The sequence below is a fragment of the Marmota flaviventris genome, chromosome 6, assembly GCF_047511675.1.
Source record: "Marmota flaviventris isolate mMarFla1 chromosome 6, mMarFla1.hap1, whole genome shotgun sequence".
Classification (NCBI taxonomy): domain Eukaryota; kingdom Metazoa; phylum Chordata; class Mammalia; order Rodentia; family Sciuridae; genus Marmota; species Marmota flaviventris.
Window position 1 is genome coordinate 53362225 of NC_092503.1, and position 26301 is coordinate 53388525.

At 32.9% G+C, this 26301-nt stretch overlaps 1 protein-coding gene and 1 pseudogene across 2 annotated transcripts in view; one reads left to right on the forward strand and one right to left on the reverse strand.

Annotated features, from left to right (window-relative positions):
* Cdc40 (cell division cycle 40) overlaps positions 1–26301 on the reverse strand; it is a 47335-nt gene that overhangs the window by 18077 nt on the left and 2957 nt on the right. For both annotated transcript variants that reach the window (XM_071613134.1, XM_027928345.3), the window contains 5 exons: positions 16861–16947; positions 8583–8712; positions 3933–4016; positions 1322–1461; positions 100–196 (listed from right to left, as the gene is read on the reverse strand). In XM_071613134.1, coding sequence (XP_071469235.1) covers positions 100–196; positions 1322–1461; positions 3933–4016; positions 8583–8712; positions 16861–16947 — 538 coding nt within the window. The remainder of the gene's footprint in view (positions 1–99; positions 197–1321; positions 1462–3932; positions 4017–8582; positions 8713–16860; positions 16948–26301) is intronic.
* Positions 1719–2662, forward strand: LOC114086858 (ATP synthase F(0) complex subunit B1, mitochondrial pseudogene; annotated as a pseudogene).

The following is a 26301-nucleotide window of genomic DNA, read 5'->3' on the forward strand; positions in this document are numbered from 1 at the left end:
TGATTGTATGGCAGCTGACGGTAAGGGCAATTGGTATTACATGAACAGAGAACAGACATGAGCTTTTTCATGAAATGAAGAAATATGAAAATACATTACCATGTAAGATTGTCTTCTCCTCCCCAGGTTTCTCTTCTTCCTGTTTGCCTTTCTTCTGCCTTTTTGCTGTGATTTCATCCAATTCTTTTTGTTCTTCCTAAGAAAATGAAGGAGTGAACTTTAAAACAAATGTTTGAGAATCTCACTATGTCCAAAGTTGGTTATAAATTCTTTATAATGAAGTCTTCATTTTTGTGAAGCAATTGCTGTAAATATACTTCCCCACAGAATAATTTCAACTCTTCCATAAGCAGAGATTGATTATCTCTTCCACAGATTACAAAATGGCAATAAACCTATAATGGATACTAGATAATATTTTTAAACCAATTTTATACAAGCTCATCCTTCTGGAACATCTAGAAATAAATTGAACATATTATGCTAATTGTTCCAGTGAAAAGACAAGGCAATTAGAAAATCTGGTACCAGAAAGGAAAGGAAACTGAATTTTAGTACATAATGTTGTTCTTCAATAAATAGCTTTTACATAGTCATGAGGGTATAAGCAATTACTATAGATTTATGACCATTTTGGCATGAGCTGGGGAGGGAAGTGGGAGAGCAGTAAATCTGTATCTATAATAACAATCTAAAATAAATAAAGAAATAGCAGAACATGTACATTATTAAGCTAATGCAGATATAAAAAACATCTAGAATATAAGTTGCACGAGGCCAGAATTTTCCTGATCTTGCCCACAACTGTATCTCAGGACCTAGACTGGTGCCTGGCTCATAGAGACAAATGGGATTATGCAGGTGGGGAAAGGAAGGGTGGAGTTCTGTATTTTCACTTTACTAACTTCATAGTAAAAATTTAAAAAAATAATACAGATAAAATTTAAGATTTTTGAATAAATGAATAAGTAAAACCCACTATCAATTCCAATATGAAAAAAAACCCCTGATTTTGTAGTTACTATCTGAATGATACCAGAAAAACAGCTATCATGGCAGTTTAAAAGCTTTATTAAGGCAATTTTTTTAAAAAAAATTGTTCAATATTCTATTTTTATAAGAAAGTACCAAAGAAAGTAAAGCAGAAAAAAAAGTAAACAAAAATAGTACAAAAAAAAATTATTGTATTTTCTTAACAAAGGCAGAGAAATTCTGAGGAGTCACTTGGTTCTCTAAGAGAATCTCAAGTTTATTAATAGAGATATGATTTGTAAAGACATAGCATACACTTGAACTGGAAATGAAAAACATCAAAGCTTACTTCTGAAGGTTTGGCTACATCTTTTTCGTCCACATATTTTGCCCACGGTCCCAAGAAACCATCAATATTAGATGCATCGTTTTCTTTGAACTTTTTCCTCTTTTCTGTTTTCTTTTGACCAGTTTCAAATACAGTTAAACCTATGTTAACAACAACAAAAAGAAATTATAAATATATACATTTTCTTCAAAAACATCATCATACATATGATTTTATATAGTTAAAGAAAGGTGATTGTTCAAGAGACCAAAAACAAAATTAAAAGGTAAATGAATCTGCAACATATATTAACTAGCTCAAGTTACATGAAACCTTCTGAGGAGAGAATCTTCTAACCCTGTAGTGTTTTGCAAACTTTGCTATATTAAAAGAAAAAAAAAAGATATCCAATCCTACAATGGTACACAGCCTTTTTAATGAATCAAAAACCTGTATCTATAGACTTTTACTAATTCTGAAAGAAACTCAACAACTTGATGTTGCTAAATAATAATAAAGCTACTTCTGAAAGCAAGAATTGTAATTTATTGCTTAAAAACAGGGCTGAGGGTTGGGATCAGAGGGACATTAAGGCTGCTGCCTAGACATTGCTGACCACACTCTCTCAGGTGATACTTTCTGCGGTCGCAACAATGACCTCTGTCTCAGAATGCAGCCTTCGTAGGACCAGGAAAAAAGTACCTTTCACACAGGGCAGCCACATCTTGCCCCTCTACCACCTATTTCTGCATATGGAGGAAAAGTTCTTCTTGGGGCTGATCCCTGAGGAATTCTTCCAGTTTCTTTATCCTAAAACTTGTGTAACAGGACCCTACATGCATGAAACTGTATTTTCTATCCAAAGAAATTTATGTGATTACTCCAGAGACCTTTTCTACCATATCAATAGTAGCATTAATTGTCTATGTGATTAAAAAATATGGTGCCTCTATTGGAGAATTTATTGAAAATCTAAATGAGCATAAAATTGCCCAACTAGAAGAGGTGAAACAGGCTTCCATCCAACAAATCCAACATGCAACTGAGTTATAGAAGTCACAGCAGGTGCTGGTTCAGAAGTGCCATTATCTTTTTGATGTCCAAAGGAATAACATTGCTATGGCCTTGAGGTTTCTTACCAGGAAGGGCGACATAAAGTATACAAGGAGGTAAAGAACTGCCTGGATTATCATATCTCTGCAGAATATTATGCATTGAAAGGAACAGGAGTACAAGATAAACTGGGTGGAGAAACACGTGGTACAGAGTATTTCTGCACAGCAGGAAAATGAGACGATTGCCAAGTGCATTGCAGATTTCAAGCTGCTCCCAAAGAAGCCTCAAGCGCAGCCAGTTATGTAAATGTATCTGTCCCAGTTGAGACAGCTATACAGTTGACTGAGTAAATGAAAACTAGTCTACGTGACAAAATCTTCCTCTATTGCTATCTACTGAAATTACAGTTTATCTTTCCTAAAAAAGAAAAGTTCAAGTTTCTTTGGGAGATTACCAACTTACAATTTAAATTTATAATTAATTCCATCATCTTGCAATTAAGTAATGATTAAAACAAAACAAAAAACCCAAAACAAAAACAAAACAGGGTTGAATTAAAACCACATTAAGTACTTAGTAACGTATTTTTACTATGCTTGTAATAGAACAATATAAATTAAACAAGTTTTCTCAAAATTTTGGTATTTCTTTCATATGATCTCCTTCTAAAACTGATCTCTAATATCAACTTTAGTAAAAAGAAATGGAGGAAGAAAGATGTTTCTGAGATTTTTTAATTGATCAGTAGGAGATGGCATACTATTAGATTGCAAAAAGAAAGTTTTACAGGAGTCATAGTGACAGGTTAACTAAGAATCTAGCTCCATATACATAAGAACAGGGAAAAATAGTTCATATTAATTCAAATTAATTTCCTTTAGGCTGTGTTACAACAAAAGCATGGGAAAGTCTATTTTAACAATCATCAAGCACAGAAGGCAGTTTGATCATACAGGGTCTAGTTTTATTTAAGTAGAAGTGTCCCTGTGTAACTTGAACTTTTTTTTTTTAAATGGCATTTTATAGATGAGATTCAGTGGTCTGATGAGCTTTGTGACAAGTTAGCATTTAGCAAGCATGATGCATGGCCTTGTTATAAAAGATGAATATGAACACAAGCATATTTAAAACATATATTCAGACTCAAGCCATTAAAAAAAATCCTTCAAAGACAATCCTCACAGACTCACAAAATGAAACTTTACTTCTTTTAAAATTTAGCTTGACTTACTGTGGAGATGCCAACAGCCAAAATTATCTATACATTAATTATAATTCATTGAATGATATCTATAGGGTTGGCATGTACCAAGTACTCAAAATAACCCCAAATGATACATAACCACCATCTTCCTTACAAGGTTACACAGCTAGTAAGTAGTAAAAGCAAGCTCTAAACCATAATAGTTCTAAACTGTATTTCTCTAAACCCTATCACTGTATTATTTCAACTTAAAAAAATCAAGAGCTAAATATGGGTTCTTTCCTACTATCTAATTACTGTAAGGCACTAATTATAAATGTGTATATGCACATACACACACACACATGATACTAACTATTTTAAATAAATTACCTTGATTTTTTTCAGCTTCTTCTACAGAACCAATGTATTTAGTAGACACTTGATGATTATCCAATGAAGGGTCCAATGCATAACCTGAAAGGAAAAAAGTGCAAACTACTGACTCCATTTTGCCACTTATAATTCATTTTATTACAACTATTCAAATATACCCATTTCACATTTTCTTTCCCAGATATTAAAAATGGTCTCTTTAACTATGGACCAAGTCTTCTTTTCTGAGCTCCATTTCTCTTTACCACAATTAATCCATATTCTAGGCTGGACCCTGAATGACTTCAGAATAAAATGTATCTTAGAGGATGAATTTAACATATAGCTATTATATACTAAAAGCCTTTCTGGCTATGAAATCAACTTTAGTTTCAAACATTTGAAAAGCTTAAAAATACATGTGCATTATATGTTTGGAAGTTTAGAAACTATTTCCATTTTTTTTTGGTAATGGATATTATAGCTTATAATATATAAACTATTAAATTAAAAAAGAAATAGGGTAGAAGTTAATCACATAATGTCTAGCTATTATTTTGAAAATGCTATTCTCAGTAAAGACTGTCTTTCCTCTAATCTTAATCTATTTCTCCTTCAAAAATCATTATTTATATTTCTTTGGTAAGAGAAGATAATAAGGATAGCTGGTGTATAGATATATTCCTTCAACTAGTTCGAGTGTGTACCTACATTTGAAAGTGGTCTCCAGTGGTCTAGGAGAATGAAGGGAAACAAAGCCTTCCTAAATTAACTCAAATCATTTTTTTTCTTTCCTCCAGTGGGTGTGCTAGGATAATAAACATTTAGTTTAATCTGTTTCACAAAAATCTGGTATATTCACAAAAGAGAGCTGATCATTCATTAGTCTATGGCCTACAACCCATGTGAACAATCACAAAGTGCATAAAAAGTACTAACTCATTTTTTTAAAGGGCCATACCCTAACGGACATATCTAACATTTTTATTTTGCAGCTAAAGATTAAAGGGAACTAATTTTGGAGAATGGAAAAAGATTTGTCATGAAACATACTTTTAAAACAAGCTAAGGATGTAGGTGCTTAACTCACCCTCGTGATATGCTAGAATAGAACCAACCACCTGGCTATTAGTTCATTTGGATATAGTTTTTTTCAGCATTAAAATATGTTCTTAGCCAGAGAAGAGAGCTTGATGGCAGAAAAGCAGCTTTGGAGTTGAATCTCTGAAATCACAGGTTCAAATCCCATGAGTTATTTTAGCTTTTACCTTTTTGTACCAAACAGTGTTCTATGTGTGATTTTTTAGAAAATGAGACTTTTTAAGGCTCATATAAAATTCAGACCAACATACCCTGAATTAAAAATTCCCATCTCAGCCATAAAACCTTATTTAGAATGTAAATTCTACCATGGAAGGAGATTTATGTCTATATAAATGGCATTGTGTGATGTGTTTGGAGAGGTGGAGGTTGAGAGAGAAGGGTGTCCCTGGTCCTCCTTATCTCTATGTAAGCACCAATCCCCAACTCTTCTGGCCATACACAGTCTTGTTTCAATTAAAGGAACTTATGCTTTCCTCCCGTTTTTCTCTGTGGTAAAGATCTTTTATTGCCACTTGTATCCCCTGCCCCATTCCCTCCTACTCCAGGTGATTAGTGAATAAAATTAGTCTCAGGTTACAAGTAAGAGACATTAAATATTTATCCATATACACTACTACAAATCAGCCAGTGATAGAACAAGCTCTAACTAATACTACGGAATTTCAGTCCAAATGGTTTTCTATTACTCTACGTCTCAAATAAATGAATGTATCTGCACTATAATTCTTAAAGATTCTTGTCTATCTTTTGGAAGCCTATTTTCTATTTTACTTTTTTAATGGAGTTCATGTCTACTTTCTTTAGGAAGCAGCATCTGAAATGGCTATAATAATACTAATTTTATTACTATATCCTTAAAACTATCAATACTAATATTCTGACAGATATTTACACTATAAACAGTATAGACACTATAAACAATTTGCAAAGAAATGGTTGCGAATAAACAAAAAATCCTTTAAAATCAATTGTCCAGAAAAATCAAGTCAAAATAAAGAAACAGTATTTTGATTATCAAACACAGGAAAAACAATCACATATATGGATCTTAGATAAGGAGAAACAGAACTTTCATTCTTGGTGGTGGTAGAATTGAGAGAACTATTTGCCCTACTTTTAGGAATTTATTTTAAAAAAACAGTGAAAAAAGCCTGCAAAGTTTTATGCTCAATAATATACACTGTCACATAAAAAAGCATTTTACTAGTCGGGTGTGGTGGCACATGCCTGTAATCCTAGTGGCTTGGGAGGCTGAGGCAAGAGGATCTCATCAAAGCCAGCCTTAGCAACAGTAAGGCACTAAAGCAACTCAGTGAGACCCTGTCTCTAAATAAAATACAAAATAGTACTGGGGATGTGGCTGAGTGGTCAAGAGGCCCTGAGTTCAATCCCCTGTAACCACTCCCCTCACAAAAAAAGGGCATTTTACTGCAATATAATATATACAGTACCTTTTTAATAATGAAAACTGGGACCAACTTGAAATCTAATGATACCAGAGATTCTTAAACTACAGTAGTGGACAATTTAAAAAAATTATTTTGAAGTATTAAAAAGGAGTTTATAATGTTGAAGATAAAACTTAATGTTAAAAACGACTATGGTGAGACTACACTATTTATTTAAAATTCTATTTTCCACTTCCATAGACTAATGTAGTGAACATTTTGAGTGAACTCTGAACAACAGGAAAAAAAAAAAAAAACTTCATTGAGAAGCCCCAAACAAGACCAACAAAGGAACAGTCCAGAACTCAGGAGAAAAGGGAAGAAAATAGGACACACACACACACACACACAAGAAAATTCACATATCCACTGAAGGATTGAGGTGGCAGGAGAAACACAATAAATAGGAGCTAAAAACCAACTACACTGCAAATAAATGAGGTGATAACAGGAAATGAGACTATCTTCAATGATAAGGACTCTACAGGCTGGTTCTATGATAAACTAAATGTATTGTAGAATATACATCTTCCAGAAGTTATTTACTGATATTATAACAATGTTACATCATTTAAAATAGGAAGAAAAATAAGATCAATTTTTATTCTGCATCCAAGCAGTGATATCCCAGAGTTACAAATATGAGACTTAGGTAAAACTGAATTTATGTGCCATCTCCTTAATATGTCTTATAGATAACAGTAGTACAAGATATAAGGAAGGTGTGCTCCATTGTATTTTGTAAATGAGGGACTGTATCAGAAACCCCAAGGTGTAAGAGTGATAAAACAAACAAGTACATAGGAAGCTGGCCTAGAAATCACTATCTTGTCAGGTAAGAACTTTCTATGGGAAAACTGTAAGACTTACACTAACAGAAGCTATACTTGATCAGTGCTTGAGTGTAAGGAAAAAAAGAGACAGTGCTAAACCTGAGGTTGGTTAACTTATTAAGTTCAAACAAATTGCTCTCAGTTCTAAGATCTATCATAAGAGAGACAGACCATGATATTCTTAGTTTTGCCACTGGCCATTCCCTCTGACTAATATACTATAGTCTCACATTTATTTTTTACATTGAACTCACTAGTTCAACCTCTGTCCCAGCCGACTACCTTCTAGCAGGAGAGGGAAAAAAAAAAAAAAAAAAAAAAAAAATCACTGGGCTTTTTTTTTTTTTTTTTTTAAATAAGCCCATTTCTAACCCAAGTCTAAAGCCAATTGAGTAGTTTTAAATGCTTATTCTTGCTATAAGGTAACTTAAAAAGAAAAGTAGGTATCGGTATAAATTGAGGTAAGATCCCACCCCTTGTTTTGTTCTGAAGACACTTAAGCTATCTAAATTATTACTTAAGCTATTCTTTAAAACTCTGTTTTAGTATTAAAATACAATAAATCGTGATTCAACAGAGTTGATTTTTATGTGTGGCACATTACTTTAGATTTACCCTTACATAAGTAATGGGTATAATGCAATGATGTTCCAGCAATTGGGAGTGTCACTGAAATCTTTTGTTGATTTTAGTGGTATTCAATCTTAAGGACGACTTTTGGCCACTGTAAGTCAATTAAAACCTTGCCATGATGAAACATGATCTAATATATAATAATCCCTTTCATAATGTTTCCATGCATGTTATTTTACACAATTAATTTATGACTATCCTATTTTCTGACATCCCTTAGTGATCAAGAGAAAACATTTCAGAGATAAGATTTGAGAAGAGAGTAAAGTTAACTAGGGTATATGATTAAAAAAAAAAAAGTAACCTCTTAACACTATCTCTTCATTTATCAACTTTAACTGCAATCTGCATATAGTGGACATTCAATAGCAAGGGTTCATTACCAAGAACAACAACAAAAAGCATTCTGTTTTTAAGATCCCAGAATATATCCAGTATACAGAAATCATACTGGATTTAAAAATGACAGCTAAAAATATTAGCTCACCTTTTAATTTATGTAAAATATTTATAGATACAGATCAGAAGTCCATCTGAAAGACTCTAGATTAATACACTTTAAAAGCCAGAAGCTATAATAGATTACTGGACACACAACTCATACTTCCAATAAGGCCAAATTTAAAACTGTTTAAGTCGTATAACCTTACCATACGTGGCAAAAGTTCTTCTTTGCTGTTCAAACATGAAATCATTGATATGAGCTGGTTCAGCATAGCCAGAAAGCATATTTCTAGGAGCAGCCATTTGCTGTGTTCTAAAGGGATTTTCTGGTCCAAACTGCAATGTTATCAGAAAGAAAAAAAAAAAGGGGGGGGGGGGTAGGGAAGAAAAACATAAGTTCTGACTATATGAAAGCTAGAATTACTAAAAAGCTTATACATTTTCAATTTTAAATCAGGGGCTGATTAACCTGTTTGGGAAAATGGTAGCCTCACATGGTTTAGTGCAAGTGGGCAATGGTTGGTTAGCAGTTTGTCAGTTCCTGGGACTGAAATAGAAGAGCCCAGCTATTTATTTCAAGAGTTCAATAATCACATGTGGTTACTAGCTACTGCATTCCCATACTGCACAAAGTCCTATTTGGTCATATTGCTGTGGATAATTGAGAATTACTACAGTTTTTTCTAAACCATGATTTGAGGAATTTTGGATGACATTGTGCCAATAATGGCACTATGATATAATTTTTTGAAAGCCGTATTGCTTTTCTATTAGATTTTGAGTTCCTCAAAAGTAGATATTCAGAATCTTCTATACTTACCACAGTGCCTGATATATAGAAAGTATTTATGAAGGAAAGATAATCAGAATCCCAGTGGGGGGTAAAGGATAGGAAAATAGACAATAAAAATTAAGTGCCTGAAAAAGTTCCTAGGAAAAGATACCACAAATATAAATAAAAATTCTCCACTTTGAAAAGTTACCTTATTCCTACACAAACTAGTATTCTCATTATCTTAATGCTTTGAATTTCAAGAATAATTTTCCAAGTTATTTAATCTGATTTGTATAAAAACCCTGAAAACTTAGAGAGGTAGTTTCCTTCTCATCTCACAAAAGAAGAAAAAAGCTGAAGACGATATATTTTACTTGCCCCAGGGTCAAAAGTTTATTTACTGGTAGAACCAAGGCTAGAACAAACCCTAGTTAAGCATTTTATTGCATCACAACATTACTTAAAAGTACAAACATAGGGTCTAACTTGTTAAAAAGTACCAGAATATATTAAGTCCTATTAATTTAATGCTATTATAAAAAGTATTGGGGAAAATCCAACTCTTTTTGTTTTGTTTTTAAATGAAGAAACAAATGAGCTTTCCACTCTGGAAAGAGTGTAACAGAATATTTATTTGAACTCTGAAAGATCCACTGTCCTGATGAAGTATTTTGACATTAGAATATTTTAGGTCACTATCATTAGAAACTATCTTTTTAATGATGTGTTTACAGAGCCACAAATACAAATTACTGATCTTCCCTTAATCAGTATGCTGTTTTCTCCAGACATCAATATTATACTACATAAAAAAATGAATTTAAATGATATTAGATTATTTGCCTTACATTTTTTGCTTTAGAAGAAAATAAATTACTATAAGATTGCTATATATTGAGCTCCCATTTCTGTTTTAAATAACTCAATTTTAAAATAACTGATTTACATACAAAGCTTTTATTACTATCTAAATACCTGATTTACATACAAAGCTTTTATTACCATTCTAAGTATAAAGGATAGTGCAAGACTTTGCAGCCCATATTAGTTCTTCCTGCATCTGCCAATAGATGGAAACACAAGGGGGGGGGGGAATCTATATTGATGAATGCTGGAAGTTGTTTTCAGTGTCATTCCATCATGAAATTTATTAAGAAACAGAAGAAGTCAAGAAAATAAAGCTAATAAAATGATTTAAAAGTTTCCAAAGATGCACTACCTGCCATAGTCATTATCCACAAAGCAGTATCTGATATTTCTGGGGTGGGGAGATCTAAAATGACAAAAATCCCCAGTGTCCTTATTGTTACTCATATAACATAATAAATTATCAGTCGCTGTGCTTATGTATAATCTGCCATTTAAAAAAGGAGATTATAATTTCCAGTCTTATTTTATTAAGATTTTACAAAAAAAAAAATAATTCTTCTATAGGCCATACATATCAAACTCGTTCTACTTTTTAAAGAAAAATGCTTAAATTACTATGATTTCTAAACAAATACAGATCTGTATATTAAAGCTAAGTGTATTTTACATATGGTGCTATACTAAAAGCAATCTTAAAATGTGCTTACATCTTGTAGATGCTTTAGCTGAGACAATAACAACAAGAATCTAGTGATGGGGGAAGCTGGGTGGGAAAGCTGGGTGGGAGGATTTTCCATCTATTTGAGGCTCACCTTAATTGCCTGATTCCTGGCAGTTATTGGAGCTGACCTCAAAGATATTAAATGACAACAGAGGGAAGCTGAGAACACTATTCAGCAGGACTCAGCTCTTCCCAATTACTCAAAAATATGTCTCTCAGATGTTTATGGTCTCTGTGAACATGCAACTCTCTTAATTCTGGGGTAGACATTAAAAAACAAAACAAAGTACATAAAAAGTATACAAAATTGATTTCCAAGTATTTTTTTTTTTATGTTTTGGTAGCTAACTAAGTTTGAGTTAATTTGTGCTCAAGTGATTTATAATAATTTTTAACAATATATAAATGAATATATAAGATCTGTATGTAAATTTATAACATTCGCATAAATTTGGGTTTACAGTAGATTTAAGTTAGTAAGGTATGGGTATTTAACAGATTTTAACTAAAATGATATCCAAGTACACTAGTGTCAATTACAATATATACATGTAGGGGAGAAAAAAAAAAAAAAAAATATATATATATATATATATTTTTTTTTTTAAAGAGAGAGAGAGAGAGAGAGAGAGAGAATTTTTTAATATTTAGTTTTTAGATTTTCGGCAGATACAACATCTTTGTATGTGGTGCTGAGGATCGAACCCGGGCCGCACGCATGCCAGGCGAGCGCACTACCACTTGAGCCACATCCCCAGCCCCGGAGAAAATATTTTTAAGCCATATGTCTAATAAGGAGTTAATATTCAAAATATATAAGGAACTCAAGCAATTCAGTAGCAAGAAAACAAACAACTGATTAAAAATAGGCAAAGTACCAGAATAGACATTTCTCAAAAGAAGTCATGGCAATAGGTATATAAAAAAGTGTTGACATCACTAATCAGAGAAATGCAAGTTAAATATCACAATATTGCCTTATACCTGTTAGAGCAGTTAGTATCAAAAGATAAATGTTGAGGGATAGAGATGTGATTCAGTGGTACAGTGCTTGCCTAGTGTGGATGAGGCCCTAGGTTTGATCCCCAGCACTGACAGGGTATAACAAAACAAAACAGAAAAAGACATATGTTAACAAGTGTTGGAGAAAAGGAACCCTGGCTTATTGTTGATGAGAATGTAAATTAGTACAGACACTAGGCAACACAGTATGGAGGGTGCTCAAAAAATTAAAAATGGAAACTGATCTAGCAATCTTATTACTGGATGTATATTTAAGAAGGAAATGAAATCAGTTTGTCAAAGAAACTTTTACTCCCATATTCACTGCAGCATTATTTACAATAGACAACATAAGGCATCAAACTAAGTGTCCTCCAAATGATGAGTGGGTAAAGAAAATGTGGTATGTGTGTATACATATATATAGATATTTATATATGTACATGCACACACATACATAATGGACTGTTTGCTATTCAGTTTTTAAAAAAGAAGGAAATCCTGTCATTTGTGGCAACACAGATGAACCTGGAAGACATTATGCTAAATGAACTAAGCCAAGTACAGAAAGACAAATACTCTGTGACCTCACTTACAGGTGGAACTGAAAACAAGTTGGATATACAGGCAGAAAGCAGAATGGTTACTAGGAGTGAGGAAGTGTTGGGTAGTGTTGTCAAAGGACATAAATTTCAGTTAGAAGTAATAAATTCAAGAAATCTTATTTTGTACAACATGGTGATTTAGTTAATAGCAATGTATTGCATTCTTTTTTTTTTTTTTTTTTGGTATCCAGGATTGAATTTAACTACTGAACCACATCTCCAGCCCTATTTATTTTTTATTTTGAGCTTAGTTACCTAGGGCCTTGCTAAGTTGCTGAGGCTGGCCTTGGCCTTGAACTTGCCATCCTTCTGCCTTAGCCTCCTGGGTTACTGGGATTACAGGCATGTACCACCATGCGTGGCCAATGTATTGTATTCTTAAAAATCTTGAAGAGAGTAGATTTGAAGTGTTCTCACCACAAAAAAAGCTAAGTATGTGATGTTTGCTTATGTCAAGTAGCTTGACTTAACCATTTTATAGTGTGTGGGTGTGTGTATGTGTGTGTGTGTATATATATATATATATATATATATATATATATGTATATATGTTTTATATATATATATATATGTTTTTCAAAACTTCATGTTTTTGCAGTAAATATACAATTGTCAATTTCAGAAATAAATTAATTTTAAAAATACACATTTAAACCCGGTGCAGTGGTGCATGCCTGTAATCCTAGTGGCTTAGGAGGCTGAGGTAGGAGGATCAAAAGTTCAAAGCCAGCCTTAGCTATGGCAAGTTGCTAATCTACTTAGTGAGACCCTGTCTCTAAATAAAAATACAAAACAGAGCTGGGGATGTGGCTCAGTGGTTAAGTGCCACTGAGTTTAATCCCGGATAACCCCTCTCCACCACCACCAAAAAACAAACAAACAAACACACACACACACACACACACCATTTTTAAGTACTAATTTAGATCACTATATCCAAAGAATGTATGATGTTCCCAAAAGAGGTAAGCATTCTTACATCTTTCAACTGTGTAATGATTTATTTATATAATTGGGTGAAAAACATTTTTAATTTGTGAAGATGCTGGTAGATAACTCCCAGAGATTTAGTATAAAGAAGTGGTTCTCATAAGTCTTCAGTAGGCAGAGTACTTGACAGTCAATATCTTAGTGGTATATCATTATATCATAGGAATTCAGAAAATTTATACTAGTCAAAATGGACAACATGAAATCATAATACTAAGTTCACATATAAGAAAAAAATTATTAAACTAAGATTATAAATTATTGTTAAATTTTTCATTAATATTTATAGCAATCATCAAAATTTATAAATAAATTTTGAGAAAGGGCCATTAACTGAACTGTTTTCTACAAATTAGGAAAAGACCACAATTCAATTTGCTGACAGAATAATTTTGTAAGATGTATGCAAAGTTTATTACTTGAATAAGAAAATTTCATTAGTGCTGGTTCCATGACCTTGAGCCTCAATTTCCTTATAAAATAAGAGATAAGATATATGATTTCTAAAAAGTTTATTCTAGCTTTAATATTTATAGCAGCCCTTACAGCCATATTTTTAACAAAATTGGCTTTTTTCCCCCCTCTTAACTTTTATATTTTTTTCTTAAAAATAGCATTATTTTAATGAGTCTGGAATTCTTCCTGAGACCTATGGGTTTTATGAGTTAGAGAAGCTAATAAATACAGCTTTTTTTCTAAGCAGATTCAAAAAGAATTGAGTGAAATGAAGAAAATCACTAGACTGAAACAATGGCTATTATCTCTTCAAGTTCTATCCATTATTTGACAAAACTTATCTGGATAAACTTTTCCATTTAGGAAAAGTCCTTGGTTGGGAGGAAGGAATAATATTTTACAGAATTAGCAATTTATTTATTTTTCAAAACTAGCAAAGTCAAAGGAATAGAGATATATACCCTACAAACTCTACAACATTCTTTAAACTAGTCTTCCAAATATATAGAGAGTATTAAGAGTGAACTGACCAGAATCCTCAAAAATGTCACTTGCTGATGACTTATTTGCTATAAAATAGGGATAAAGATTTCATAAGGTCATAGGGAAGGCAAAAGGAGAAAAGGTATGTTAATTCCTCAGTATGATACCTAGCACACATTAATAAATATGACAATAAACATGATAGTTTTATCTTGTTAGTTTCTATCTCTGTTCTTTTTCGTCATAAAACTCTTATCAAATAAACTTTTCTAAAAATTCTGTTTTGATTATGCTACTTCCCCGCTTAAGACCCTCAGAAATCTATCATCTATTAAATCAAGAACAAACCTTCACCTTGGTTCCCAAAGCCCTGTGCAAAACTATACAAAGCGCCATTCTAATCTTTTCTCTCTACTAACTCCCACTGATAATGACTAAGGCATTCCTCCTCTTTAGATCTTTTTTTTTGATTTGGCTCCCAATATTCCTTTCTGTTTATAATCTTTCCTAATAAAAGACTACCCAATCATCAATACCAATACTATTAATACAAATAACAATATTAACTACTACTTGTTAAATGCCTGCTCTGTGCTAGAGCATTTCCTAACCACATCAAACATGATCTCATTTATCCTTAGGACTCAGGATAGTAGAAATTATCTTAATTTTATCTGTAAGTAAACCAAGAACATTCAAGGTCATATAAGAGATACCAGGTAGTCTACTGAGCTCAAAAATCTCACGCTCTTGACCTAGAATGTATTGCCCATTTCAAATACTACTTCTTTCATGGAACTTTAAAAAGAAAAACCTGAAGCAATCTCTCCTTAAACTTGAATAGTACCTTGGAGGCATTACAGGAAATAGTCTGGTGTCTACCTTTTCAAAACACATACTTAGCACATACTCTTTGACAAAAGACTAGCTTGAGGAGAGGGACTGTACCTTGCTTTTAATATGTATCCTCAAAATACAGAAACTTGAATTTAATCTAGCAGAGTTGCTACTGGCACCTTTCCAGACTTTGCCAAGTGATTCAGATCCTAGTCATAAAGTAGAGTTCATAATTTGTTATAGCACAGATGACTGACTCATTTGGCAATGAGGAAAATGATAATTTGGCTTCCATTTTAGATCCCATCACTTCTTCCTTAAATTGTTAACAAGTGTGGAAGTGTTCCAAATGTAAACTAGTTTATATATTTAAGATGGGGCTCCCAAATATGAAAAAAAAAAAAGAGCTGAACATTAAAGCGTTGATAATCCCACAGAGAATGACAGGCCTATTGCCTTATGAATATCACCACAAAAACTTTTAACTGACCTTTTAAATTTTTCTTCAAAGTTCTGGAAACTTATCATTACACAACAATTTAGTTATGCATAAGATTTCAAAATTCAAAAGCAGACTTCATAGAAAATAAGTTGACATCCAAATGTCATACACTACACTAATTCCCAATTTTCTCAATTTAGTAGCTCGATTTTATTGAAGTACTTTTTATTTTAAAAATCATGAAGCACATATATAATGTACAACCTCTCTTCAATGGGCCAGCTGAGACAATACATAGGGATTTGAAACAGCCTCCAGTTTAACAAGCTAGAAGGATTTAAGAAATAATGGAATAAAACTTAAAATGTACTATAGGTTTTGCTTACTGAATGCTCAGAGAACAGCTGGAACACTGACATCTCTGGCTGTGCTACATATTCAGTGGCTTTCTTTTAAGTGACTATGGAAACTGAAGCGGGTAAAGTATATGAAATAACTGTAGGATTCTGATATATCAGAAAGTATATACCATAAATAAAAATTATTTTAAAAGTACCTCATTTTCTACCAAGATGCCATATAATATAGCTTCTTACATTTACCTTTAACATGCTTCTTAAATATTCTGCTATTTAAATCTAATATTTTATAATTTTATACTTTTCTGGCCTTTGGGTCAATCAAGCACTCTTTTCCATTTAATATTTAAAAATGTTAACAACTTCTACATACTGTCCTATATGGATAATACTCCAAGACCTCCTTAAATGAACAAAAGGAATTATTTCTACTTTTTTCCTCCCCTCTGTTTTATTAAAGCTTCTATTACCATTTATACCAAGACAAAAAAAAAAAAAAAAATCCAGTATCATACTTTGTTTCACTCAGTATCAAAGTATGTTAGTATGACATTTCAGAGGCATTTTTAACCAAATGTTTCCTACTATACTATGTATACTGATGCTAATAAAACAAAATTTTTTTCTTTGTGGTTAATTACAATACTTCTTTGTCAATGGCAAAGGAACAGTTACGTTCTCATCAAATATTTTCAGATTACCTTTTACAAAAGACATAAATCCATGGTATCATGTATTTCTATGCAGATGGAGAAGAGCAGATTTTAAAAAATATTTTCACAAAAACATACTATTTATATCTTTGGAGAATACAAAGATATATTTTCCAAAGGTTTAAATAGTATACTTTCGTGAGAAAACTTTAAAATTCACCAACTGTTTATCTTCTTATGTATAATTTAAATCCTTTAGCAAGAAGCAGAACCTTGAATATGTTTTCTTACCTCAGGAGCAAACATAGTCTCATAGGTAGGATTATATTGAACTTCTTTGACAGCAGGGTCAAGGTGAACTCCAGTTTCTAAATCTTCCTAAAAGAAAACCAAATGAATATTAAAGACTGGATAAGCAATTATTTTATTTCAGAAACTACATCAAACTCACACCCGTCTTTTTTAACACCAATTTTATGATTATTACCTTAGTACACCATATGGTTAATAATTCTAATAATCAAAGATTAATAATATATATATAAGTATAATATAACAATCATTTTCTTTTCAAAAAAATACCAAATTTATTAATTAAAAATTAAAAATTTCTAAAGAAGTTAACACTACAAAAAGATTTAGAGTTTCTAACTCTTCTTTTTTATTAACTCAAAAAAACCTGATCCTCCGCTGGTTGCAGTAGCACATGCTGTAATCCCAGCAGCTTGGGAGGCTGAGACAGGAGGATGGAGAGTTCAAAGCCACCCTCAGCAAAAGCGAGGCACTAAGCAACTCAGTAAGACTCTGTCTCTAAATAAAATACAAAATAGGGCTGGGGAAGTGGCTCAGTATTTGAGTGCCTGAGTTCAATCCCTGGCACTCAAAAACAAACAAACAAAGCTTGATCCTCTAGTTCCAAATTCAAAACAGGCACTTCTTTTTTATTTAGCAAACTTTTTAGATGTGTAAACAGATGGCACTCTCTTAGATATGGCAGAAGAAACAAAAGGAAACAGCAGGTTCTCAGTCTTCTAAATCTGAAGTCTTACAATCCATGTCAATGTTTCAACCTTCTTAAATTAATTTCCCAGGTTAATGAACATAATAAAAATCTCATTTTCACTGCAGAATCACTGGCAGTCTATCTTTTTAACCCTACCACTTAACAAGTATACATCAATTTCCAAATTGGCTTCTCCAGCCTGAACCTCTCTCTTGAACCCTGCAACCTTATATATTCAAACCACTGGACTTGGCATCTTTTCTCCCATGCCTGGTATCTAACAGACATCTCAAATTATGCCTGGTCTCCCGGCTCCAACAAACCCTTCTAGTCTTCTCTATCCAAGTTAATCACGATTACATCATTATAGTTGTTCAGGTGAAAACCTCAAGTTATCTCTGACTATTCTTTCTTCACACTCTATATTCAATCCATCAGCAAATGTGTCTTCCCTCTATGTCCAGAATTCAACCACTGCTCATCACCTCAATTCAACTTAGCATCTTGTATCTGAATCATTATAATAGTTAATTAACTGCTTTCTGCCTTTGCCTATGCACAGCCTCAATCCACACAGGAAATCAAGGCAATTCTTTCCAAATATTAGATTATGTTATTGCTGTACCCACCCCCTGTATCTTCCCCATTCAGAGTAAAAGCCTGATAAAAATCTATAAGGACTATCATAGTTATTCTCAGAAAGAGGTCATGATTTCCCAGGAGAGTTTTACAGGGCATTTTTTTTTTTTTTTGTCATCCTGTTTTGTAATGCCTGACCATTCATATATCAAAAACATGTTATTTGATTGTAAATATTTTTCCTTTAGTTAGGGTATTCAAGCTATATTGAGAATTTTAAGAAAATTAAACATCTATGAATTATATTTCAGTAATGCCAGTTTATAAAATTGCTATTATAAAATAAGGATCTTAGTGCAATATGTTGAAAATCCACCCTCCATGATCTGCCCTGCCCCAGCAACTTCTGTCTTCATCTAGCACTAGGCCTGTGCTCACCTAACCCCAGCCTCATTGGCTCATGTGTTATTCCTGGAATATACCAAAGGACAATCCTGCTTCAGAGGCTCTGCATTCTCTCTTTTTGAAATATTTTTGCCTAAATATCCACAAGACTTTTCTCTCTTTTTAAATTTCTTGCTCAGTTTTTTTTCCTGCTTTACCCTTACCTTACTTTATTTTTATTCATTTACCATCACCTGATATATGCATGTTTATTATCAATCTCCCTCCACTGAAAATGTAAGGTACACAAGGTAGATTTTATATGCACAAATGTACAATCAACCCCTAGGACTATTGCAATCATGTTATCATCTTTACTGTTGGCCTCTCACTGATGGTAGATACACCTGTCAACACCATACATTGCAAGGGACACTGCAAAGTTTGTAAAATAGGTGGAACTTCATAAAGTTGACAGTGATATAGACAATACCACAAATGAATGTCTGGTAGTTCGGCTAGCCAAGGAGTAAAGAAAAACCAACAAAAGAAATAATACCACAGGCACACAGTTATTGTTCCAAAATCTTACGACTCTTAAAACATCTTACAAAAACTCCTTTACAAAGCAGGCTATTTATTCTCAAAGATATAGTCTATCAGCTATTACCCTGAAACTTCTCTCCTCTCTAGTTTTAAAACTCTCCATTTTTTGGCTTTTTCTTATCTTTCTCATGACTTCATTAATTCCCCCCAACATTTTTTTTTTTTCAGCCCTGACTCCACTCCTGGCTTTTGGATGTTCAAATCCAACTACCTACTGAATTTCATTATATATGGATGTGACAGCATGAAACACCACCCTAGAGAACATATCATTCCCCCATTACTCCATCTTCATAAACAAACCAGGCACTGAGTCTTTCTCATTCTACCTGTGAATATTTCTCCAGCAATCCCATTTCTATCCTCCCTGCCCAAATTCTAGCTACCACTGTCCTCATTCAGACCTTCGGCACATCTTGCCTAGTTTATTATAGTACCTCCTTATCTGGCTTAATATACCCCCACTTTTAACATATTACACTGATGACTAATTTTTTTTTTAAATAGCAAGCACTCTGATGCTTTTTGTGCCAGCAGCATGTTATTGCCTTGTATCACAGGCATTCACTTTGTTATCTGATAATAAATTATCTTATTTTCCCTGATTTCTTCCCATCTACTGGCCTTAGGAAAACTGCTTTGTTGTCCACAGTCCTAAAGAATGTTGCATTCTTGATAGTACTTGTGATATGTTATTGGTTGCACATAGCAATTACTTACATTTTAAATCCTTACTACCTAGTAGAATGCAGGGCATTCAGCACATGTTCAATAAACACTTGTTAAATTACAGGGAAGAAAGAAAACAAATCCATAGAGAAATTAAGTAGGATAAGGATAACTAAAGATCATTTGGCAATTACATTACAAAAAACCTTTGCTGCAGTGATTTGGCCACTGAGGTGGACCACAGAAAGTCAGCAGCAAGGAGTATTGGTATATGTGAGGATTTAGATAAGAAAAGATTAAGTCTGAGACATAGTCAATCATACTGCTAGAGGAAAGGAGACAGCAGAAAAAAAACACAACAAGAATGAGGAGATAATGAAAGGTATCCTAGAAGAAGAGACGATAGAATCCAGGACAGAGTACGAAGATTAACCTGTGAAAAGAAGGCTCTCTTTGAGATAGTAGGTGATAGATATTTAAAAGTGCTGGGAGATGCTTGGAGTTATAATTGATCATTTAATTTTCTTTATGCACCTTAATAAAGCAAGTACATACCTTCAGATTCATTCAAGTACATACCTTCAGATTCAAGTACATTCATTCATTTAGTACATACCTTCAACAAATATTAACAGTATGCCTAATATGTGTTAGGCACTATTCTAGGCCCATGGAAATGAAAAAAGATATTTGTCTTTGTAGTTTATATTCTGGTAGAGTAGACAAACCACAAGTCATTTAATAAATAAATGAACTATACATTTTGCAAGAAGAGGGTAAGTACTGTGAAAAGAAAACACAAATGTGCTAGTGTCAGGACAGACACATTATTTCACATAATCTTTACAACACTTTTGTGAAGTATAACCAAGATTAAGTCATTTAGCCCAAGGTACTAAAGAATTAATGATAAAGATAAGAGAGTTTAAAGTAATCACAATGAATAGTGATAAAGAGACTAGCAACAAAAGGAAGAAAAATCATTGGCATAGGAACTAGGTATTATCAGACAGGGTTCTTATTTGCAAGCAACAGAAATCCTTATAGGCTGATTAAATGCTATTGAATCCTTATGCATTTTTCTTAAAATTGCCAGGAGGGACAAAGAATCAGCTTTAAGAAGCAGACAGAAATAAAAGGTGAGTCTGCAGATGGAATCACAATTCAATCAATTATATCACAGAACCAATTCAGTAAGATGACAGTTTATTATTTTTCAAAATCAATGCTAAGTTGCTACTGCTGCCAGTGGTTGCTGAAACTACTGGTGTGAGAAACTGGAAAATGTTGGCCAACACTGTCACTTAAAATCCTGACCCCTTGTTTCTTTGCAGATTGGTTTCAGGCTAGAAAGTTTAGGTGGGTACATCTGTTTGGCTAAGCTCAAGTACAGCTCTGAGCCTGAGTTGAAAGGGAGCTGGACTCTCTATGAGGAGGTGCAAATGCTAGGCCACCTAAAAGATGACAATTACTTATCACCCTAGAATGCACTCCAGAGTCTTCTCTGATTACAGATAGCATCTTGCCTTGAGCCCAATATCAAACTTATTACTATAAAATTAAAAGGTTACATACAAATTGCTTAAAATGCATGAAAACTAAATTAAATGCTTTTCCTTCTTAATACTCAACTCGGAGTGACAAAGTGCTTAAAAAACAAGAAGTTTAGCCACCTTCAAATCTTCCTGATGGATTATAGAATATAGTTGCTAGACCACTTTATCATATGGGTTACCAGATCTTTCCAACTAAGGGTATCTAAAATATTCTAAATTTTAATTATATTGAGCAGAGTATCACGAGATACCAATTTTTAAATGCAAAGTACAGTTTAAAAAATTACCCTTTATATAATAAACAATGGCAACTAATAAACAATACAAAATTGATCCCAGTCTGGCTCCTACTAAAATTATAGAACAAATTGAACAACTCTCCAGAAAATGGGCTGTTAATTTTACATTTAATTAGAAGAACTTGGACAATACCACAACCTTGTTTTAATACTCATGAAGAGTTCAACACCAATTAGGCTTACATTTGGAATTGCTACAGAATTACAAAAGATTTCTATTTAGTTTCAATTATCCACAAAAATTAAAGTGCAGTATAACTGAAGGGCACTCTATGGGTCTAATAAGTTTAAACAATTTATCTTTTGTTGACTTAAATTAATTTGAGAATAAAACTAAACAATATTCCTTTTTAGTCTTTTTCACATTTCTTCCTGTGTACAAATAAGGAAACAGACATGAAAACACCATGTACACTGCAAAGTAGATGACAATTATTAATCATTATCATAAAGTACTTCTCAATTTATGGCATAGTTTTATCCCCCCAGAAACTGGAAATGACAAGGTTTCTTTCTTTTTTTTAAAAGAGATTCTTTTTAAAAAATTTATTCTAATTTGTTATATATAGCAATTGTTTTTTAATATTTATTTTTTTAGTTTTAGGTGAACACAATATCTTTATTTTATTTTGATGTGGTGCTGAGGCTCGAACCCAGTGCCTCATGCATGCTAGGTGAGTGCTCTACCTCTGAGTCACAACCCCAGCCCAATGAGTTTCTAAAAATAGGAGTTTAGATGATGAAATAAGAAAACAGAAATCTGGATATCCTTTGAGTTTGGGCCTTAACAGATGTAGAGGAAAAAAGGTGATTCAATTGGGAATTCACAAATAACAAGAAATATCATCCAAGAAGAAATTAAAATCTGTGCTTCAAACTTAGAGGCATAATTTTCATTTTATTCAAGTTGGCTATGCTAAATGAAGCAGGGAAGCCACTTGGGGAAAGTAACATAGTGATTGACTGAAATGAGATAAAGCCAGGTTGTTTTCATTTACTTATTTTTTTTTTTTTAACTTTAAAGCAAGTTAATAAGCAGTTCTGGTAACCCAATAGGGCTTATCACATTTCTAAAGTGATGATTTATTTCCTTTGATCATTTTTAATGCATTTTAATAGTACATAACAGTGGGGCTTCGTTGTTACACATTTGTACCTACACATAACATAATTTGGTCAATTTCATTCCCCAGGACCTCGCCTTTCCCTCCTCTTCTCCCTCCCCTTGGTCTCTTTTCCTCTACTCTATTGATCTCTCTTTTATTTTCATAAGATACCCACTGCCTCTCCCTGCTTTTCTCTCTAGCTTCCACAAGAGAGAAAACATACTACCCTTGACTTTCTGAGTCTGGCTTATTTCATAGAACATAATGTTCTTAAATTTGATCCATTTTCCTGCAAATGACATAATTTTGTACTTCTTTATGGCTAAGTAAAACTCCACTGTGTTTACATACCATGTTTTTTTTTTATCCATTCATCTGTTGACAGACACCGAGGCTGGTCATAATTTGATTACTGTGAGTTGTGTTGTTATAAACATGGGTATGTATGTATCACTATAGTATGCTGATTTTAATTCTTTCAGATAAATACCAAAGAGTGGTACAGCTGATGGTCATATGGTGGTTCTATTTCTAGTTAAGGTGATGACTATTAATGTATAAAATCTGACATATCATTCACCATCATCTTGTGTAAGATGTTTGTTATGTATGTGTACAAAAATATGCACATGTGTGTGAGCACGCACATGAGTACACACACACACCAGACAAAATTAACTAAAATAGGGGTGAGAGAATTTCATTCTTGGATTTTAAGAAGGTGAAGGTATGAATTAATTCAGACACAGGGTAATTTATAGGAGTAATTACTTAACAGAAACTGAATTCATAATTTATAGATGATGACAAGGAAAGAACAGGAAAAAAAATCCAAAAGAATGGATGTCTACCATACTGTACTTTCTACCTTTCTTCTTTTCTGCTAAATGTACATAAAACTAACTTTTAAAAAAAGTTATTGCTATAGTTGCATTTCACAAGTTTTACTGAATATTGTTTTCTTATTGTTCAGCTCAAAATATTTTGTTATGTTTTTTTTTATTTGGCCTATGAGGGACTTTGGTAACTTTTGGTAAGTACAATTTCACAAATTTCAAATATGGGAATTTTAGAATTATTGTTTTGTGACTAGTTTCTAGTATAAATTCACTGTGGTCAGAGAATGTCATCAAATGTGATTTAAAATTTACTGAGACTCATTTATAGACTGATAAACAAATCTAGCCCCCAGTCTGTTTTCATGCTAACAAGCTAAGAATGGCACTTACATTCTTAAAGCATTGTTCAAAAAAAGACAAAGAAAGAAGGAAGTGACAAAATTATATGTGGTCAATACAATTTAAAATATTTATTATCTGGTCTTTTACCCAAATTCACCAATCCCTGGTCTTGTATATGGTCAGTTCTTTAAAAATGTTTCATGGGTGCTAGAAAACAATACTCTATATTAAGTATGGTTATGTGAAACAGTTTACTAATATAGATACAGATGAAAACAATACTCTAAATTAAGTAAGGTTATGTGAAACAGTTTACAAATACAGATACAGATTAGTAAACTGTATCTTTAGATATTGTTGTTCAAATTTCCTGTCATTATTGATACTTTCTGCTTGTTCTATCAATGATTAAGAGGTGTATTAAAATCTCCCACTGTGATTTATACATTTGTTGATTTCTCCTAGTAGTTCTGTCAATTTTTGCCTAAATATTTAAGCTTACTTGTTATATACCTTTGTTAATTAAAACTTTTATTATGAAATATCCCTTTTTTGTCTCTATTAATATTTTCTTAAAGTCTATTTTATTGATCTTAATACAACCAGGAACAACTTTCTTTTGGTTAGAATTTGGTATATCATTTTTCTATCTTTTTGTTTTTTATCTTTCTGGACAAATAAAGAAGGAAAGAAAGAAAAAATAACGCCATGTTTACAAGTGGTATGATTTTGTAAGTAGTAACACTGAAAGTTAAATACTTGGAAAAAATAATGTTATTATTAACATCATAGCATAGAAATAACAGGCCCTTAGAAATACTTGCAACAAAACCATGTAAAATCTTGATGGATAAGACTACAAAGTTTGAAGAAATTAAAAAATCAAAGACCTAAATTAATGAATAGATTCCAAAAATGATCTATGACTCAATGTAATCTCAAACAAAATCCCACCTGGGTGTTAACAGAACTTTACAGGTTAATTCCAAACAGTGTGTAGAATTTTGAGGGCCAAGAAGGGCCAAAACATTTTTAAAAATCAACAACAAAAAGGTGGTGGGGGGAGGAAATTATCCTACCATATATCAAGTCATAGATTTAAGAATATTAATACCAGGCTGGGGTGTAGCTCAACGGTACAGTGCTTATCTAGTATACACTATCCTCAGTAACACACACACACACACTCCAATAAAAAATAAAAGGGGGAGGGGAAAAGAATGAAGGAATGTTTGCACTTTATACAAAAATTAATTTTATGTGGATGAATTAATTAGATGTGAGAAGCAAACATGTAGCATTTTCAAAAGAAAGAATATTTTCATGACTTTGGGTTAAGGATTTCTCAAACGAGAAACAGGAACCACAATCCATAAGGGAATAATTTAATAAAACCAAATAAACAATTCTGTTTAATGAAAGACAATTAAAGAGAGAGAGAGAGAGAGAGAGAGACTGAGAGAAGACAAGTTACAAACTGGAAAAGTTTTTTTCAACAAACTGACAAAGGATAATATCCCTAACAAATCAAAATGACAACCCAAGAGTCATTTTGCAGAGGAAAAAGAAAAAAAATCAAGTCACTAACACAAAAATGAAAAGATGCTCAATCTCATTAGTGTTCAGGAAAAGATAGATTAAAACCACTGCATAATTTATTTCCTGCCAAAATACTTGCTATTAGTCACAACACAATTTGTTAGGTACAGATGAAATTATCTGCATGTTTCATATCTCCTTCCCTCCTTCCTTGGTAATTTTCCAATCTTTTGCAATCATTACTTTTACTGTAATGACTGGACAAATAAGACTCCAATCTCCCTTCAGCCACAACCCCCTACCACTTCATATAAGGAAGTGTTGGTGTTGGTTCTCAAACCAGCAATAAGAACACTACTAATCTCTCATCATGCAGCCCAAACTGCTGGGGAGACTAGCCCCAGCTCTGCTTCTAATGGTATCTTACGTAACTTTTCCTTCTGGATTTCCTTTTTTATTGAACTAACTCCTTAGTGAAATCAGTAAGCTCTAAAGACCCTCTTCAATCTTGCCACTGTCCACCCAGCTCTAAAACTCAGATTCTTAATGTACATACTTTACTAAGACCTTTCTTCTTCCATTTTCCTATCAAATATATTTCCTTTAGTGCACTAGGCATTGGAAACATAAAGGAACAGACACAAGAATCTCTGGGATCCAGAGTCTCACAGTCCAGAAAAGAGTAAAAAGTTAAATCCAGCAATGTAGCAAATGCTACAGCTGAGATAAGGGGCTCTGGTAGACACAAGAGGAAACAAGTGCACTGAGGCTGAGGAGCAGCAGAGTTTGGGGTGTGGAAGTAGCACGAGG